Here is a 4,450-nt window from a genome sequence, read left to right on the forward strand (position 1 = left end):
GCAGAGGTCTTGAAAAAGAAGAGTCAACACTGCAAATATTGACTCTTTGCATCAACTTCATGTAATTGTCAATAAAAGCCTTTGACACGTATGAAATGATTGTAATTATACTTCAGTATCCATAGTAACATCTGACAAAAATATCTAAAGACACTGAAGCAGAAAACTTTGTGGAAATTAATATTTGTGTCATTCTCAAAACTTTTGGCCATGACTGTATGTATCCACCTTGAAGTGTAAGGATTCATGAATGATATCCATATAAAAATGTTGCATTAAATAGACGCATTGTGGTTTCTCCGAGTCATCCAAAATAGCTTTTATTTTCCAAACATTACAAATAGTGCAAATGTACGTAACATTAAAACAAACAAAAAAACTTCCCCAAAAAGCTATTTCAGAAAACTCAAAAGCACATTTCTCAAACTCACACAGGGAATAGTAAACATTACCACAGTAACTAACAACAGGGTGGCAGAGGAGGCACAGACTGGAACACAAGTTCAAACACTTCACCGTCAATTTATTTTTCACTCTCAGTCAAATGGCATCCCAAAATCACTCAGGACAGAGTCTAGTTTTTACTCTGGTGTGTTGCTCCGCAGAGGTCAAGCGAATATCAACCTCTGGTCCAATCTTGGCCAAATGATAGTAATACTGCAGTAAGGAAGTGCTGGTGTTTTAATCTTAGAATATGTATTTTTTTTTAGACCGTGTTAGGGTTAATTGTTTACTGCATACACTTTTGCACATTACATCCTCTGTCATAACCACGTGCATAAGACTATATATAGTAATACTACAAAGCATGCATTTGCCTGATGTTTTCTGTTCTGAATATTGCTGTTCTCTAGTATTTTAAATCATTTCCTTTTCAGACTCCACAGCTTCTGCGTCAATTCATTGAATTAATAAAACAACAAAACCCAATCAATGGAAAACAAGACATTACAAGGCTAATGTCACAAAACAGTAACTGAACTCAAACTCACTGCATAAACATATCCAGACCTGAAACAAAGTTCCTACTTCCAGTCATTAACAAAAATATATGGGTCTGGTCAAAAGGCTGGATCTGTAAGATTATCTGTTGAATACCTATTCAATAAATAAAACCATAAATTATTTTGGATAAGTTAAAACGGTTTTGTTCTTTCAGACACCGAGCTTTAGGGTACGAAACTTGCTACCGTATAGACTCCACAGTTCTTTTCCCTTTCCTCCCCACAATCTCCCTCTCTGGTTGAGCGTTGGAGCCCTGCAAGTCAACATTTAACATCTTCCAATACCAAGACCTTGTCGACAATGTCAGTTTTCTTCTTTCCTCGACATCCGCGTCGATAAACAATCAAGACAACAGATGTTTGCTGTGTGCCGTCTGCAGGGGGCAAGCCAACACACTGCAAGAAATAAGAAAGATCCTTTTTTTTTGCAATATTTGTTTGGCACAAGTTGAGTACTTCCCGTCCATCTCTCCATTGTAATTGGCAATAAATCACAGACCGCTCCTGTCAGTTTCATGTAACTGTAGGTGAAGACGGGTGAATCAATCCACCTGCTGCATGGGCCTAAAGTTGGTCTTTGTTATACATGGTAACTGGAGCCCTGTCCCGTCCATAATATGCCATTCAGTGGAAAATACCTTTTATACGTAAACCCATGAAACCATACACTCCTGTAACAGATTCTACAGTAAGGCAACTATCTGGTGATAGGTTAGTTAGGGATATGTCTTTGTGACCCGACGTTAACACACAAAATAACGCCATACAGTCATAGATTGCACTCACAATGACACGCATCAGCGCACACATTCGCACGCACAAACACAGGTACACACACACTCTGCATCCATATAGAAAAATATGTGTCAAGAAAAACACTTCAATCCAATCAAAACACAATCTGAGGAGCAAAGCGACTGATCATAACCAGTCATAGGTTGGATTGAGGCTCAGTCATATCATGGAGGGGTGTGGGGGGAGGGGCGAACATCGTTTTCCATCCTCATCCTCATCCTCAGTCACATAACACTGTTCTCAATCTCTTCCATGCAGTGTTGATGTCATGAGCCACACACATACAGCATCAGTCCCAAAGTGCACCCAGGTGACCTTCCACAGGGCTGCCTGGTTCAGGTGTGTCCAGCGCCAGGCCTCACTGCAGCACACACTTCTCCTCCTTGCTCTTCTTGCTGTACTTCCTGCGTCTCTGCTCCAGGCCTCTCTCCAGCCTCTCATCCTCCTCCAGAGCCCTAGGCACAGAGGACAGGGAGATAGACCTGCTAGAACAGTAGTCCCATAGCAAATAGTCCTTCTATCGGACTTAGGTTCAACCGTGTGGCAGTGGAAGACTAAGCTCACAAAGACACCTGATATCTCATTCACCCCATCGCATACTGTCACCCCAAATACAGTATTAACAGATGGATACACCCGTGGTTTATGTGTTGCAGAGGGTGTCAAGTGTTTTGCTGTGTGTGTTCAGCATGTGTGACTCAGCTGGGCCAGGGGGCTGCGTCCCAATTGGCACCCTATTCCCTATATAGTACATTACTTTTGACCTAGGGCACAAGTAGTGCACTAAATAGGGCAGGGATCATCAATTAGATTCAGCCGTGGGACGATTTTATTTTGAGCGGATGGTCGGGACCAGAACTTAATTACAAATCATTTGTAGACTGTAAATGGACCACAAGAAGCCCAAACAGATATAATATTTGACTAAAACATAAGGATTTCAAACCTTGCGTAGAAACTTGTATATGATCACGTGTCTCTCTATTATTTGTGGGAACACTTGGGAACAGATTGCAAAAATTAAAATAACTTGCAGCTGATTTCCTGGTCTTTTTTTACAGTCTTTTATGTCCAACCATGAAAATAAATAAATGTTGTTTTTTTTGCTCATAAACATGAGGGGCCAAATATGCAGACATGGCTGTCTCACCCTCTCTCCTTGGCATCCATGTCGTGGACCAGCTCGTCTCTCAGGTTGACCAGAGACACCAGCTCCTGCAGTAGCAGCTGCTCCCTGTGCTTATGGGCCGTTGTCTTCTGCCACTCTGGAGGACAGAAAGAAGGGAGTGGAAGAGTGGGAGTGGAGGAGAGGAAGACAGGGACAGAGTGTTACAGTATTGAGGGTGGTACAGAGTAGAAAAAGAGTTGTTGTGTTGCCAATGTGCAATTTAGTTCCATGACCAGCTTTTTCTTGGATTCTTGGTCTTTCTCCTTTTTTTATTCTATTGGCTTTCACCTTGCTCTAATAACATTCTAATAGTGTGTGAAACATAACAAGAATCCCCTGTAGCTTACTTTTAAACTTCTCTTTAAAGATCAATGAAATATATATATAACATTTTTTGACCCCTTTTTCTCTACCATTTCGTGATATCCAATTGGTAGTTACAGTCTTGTCCCATCGCTGCAACTCCCGTGCGGACGAGAGAGAGGCGAAGTTCGAGAGCCATGCGTCCTTCGAAACACGACCCTGCCAAGCCGGACTGCTTCTTGACACACTGCTCACTTAGCCCGGAAGCCAGCCGCACCAATGTGTCGGAGGAAACACCGTACACCTGGCGACCGTGTCAGCATGCACTGCGCCACGCCCGCCACAGGAGTCGCAAGAGCGCGATGGGACAAGGACATCCCAGCCGGGCAAACACTCCCCTAACCCGGACGACTCTGGGCCAATTGTGCGTCGCGTCATTGGGTCTCTATAGGTCGCGGCAGGCTGCGACATAGCCCGGGATCGAACACGGATCTGTATTGACACCTCAAGCACTGCAGTGCCTTAGACCGCTGCGCCACTCGGAAGGACCTCTTTAAAGATTTAGAACCTAATGATGAAACTGAAAGTAAATAAAGAATTCAAATAAATTATGACATTAAAGAAAGGATCACTTCCTCAAACCAACTCGAGGGCAGATACCACTTGGCACAGTTGGTAGGTCTGGCTTTTCCAAACAGATGAACTAGCGTGAGTCAAACACGCCCAAAGCTTACCGCCATACTTCAGATTTCCTTTGCAGACTCAAAGCTAGAATCCTTAGCTGCTACATCCATTTTTGGACTTATAAATTGATGATATATATATATACCCATTGATTCTTGAAGAATAGAACTTATAATAGAACTTCGTTCAACTGTCGAACCGCATAAGCGTGTTTTACTCTAATGTTTGTAAACAACGTAAATGTAAAGCCTCAAAACATGGTTAAAAACTATACATTTGATCTCATGTATGGTCAGTCATTGCATAATTAGCTCTGTCTATGAATTTGAGAGGGGTTACATTTATCCAGCCCCATCCCTTAGCTTTTTAGAAAAACAGGGGAGGGGGAAAAACATTGTTATTGTTTCAATTAAGGATTCAAACTTTAAGACAGATTTTTGCTATTGTATGTCACTATGACCAAAGAGTTGCACCATGAATCTTGTAGCTCAGTATA

The 4,450-nt window shown here is 42.1% G+C and overlaps 1 protein-coding gene across 29 annotated transcripts in view; it reads right to left on the reverse strand.

Annotated features, from left to right (window-relative positions):
- Positions 1–304: 304 nt before the first annotated feature.
- Positions 305–4,450, reverse strand: part of LOC118369143 (EH domain-binding protein 1-like protein 1) — a 63,943-nt gene continuing 59,797 nt past the window's right edge. For all 29 annotated transcript variants that reach the window (XM_052497127.1, XM_052497128.1, XM_052497125.1 and 26 more), the window contains 2 exons: positions 2,950–3,064; positions 305–2,254 (listed from right to left, as the gene is read on the reverse strand). In XM_052497127.1, the coding sequence (XP_052353087.1) occupies positions 2,158–2,254; positions 2,950–3,064 (212 nt within the window). In that variant the 3' untranslated portion in view covers positions 305–2,157. The remainder of the gene's footprint in view (positions 2,255–2,949; positions 3,065–4,450) is intronic.

The sequence above is a fragment of the Oncorhynchus keta genome, chromosome 35 (assembly GCF_023373465.1).
Source record: "Oncorhynchus keta strain PuntledgeMale-10-30-2019 chromosome 35, Oket_V2, whole genome shotgun sequence".
Classification (NCBI taxonomy): domain Eukaryota; kingdom Metazoa; phylum Chordata; class Actinopteri; order Salmoniformes; family Salmonidae; genus Oncorhynchus; species Oncorhynchus keta.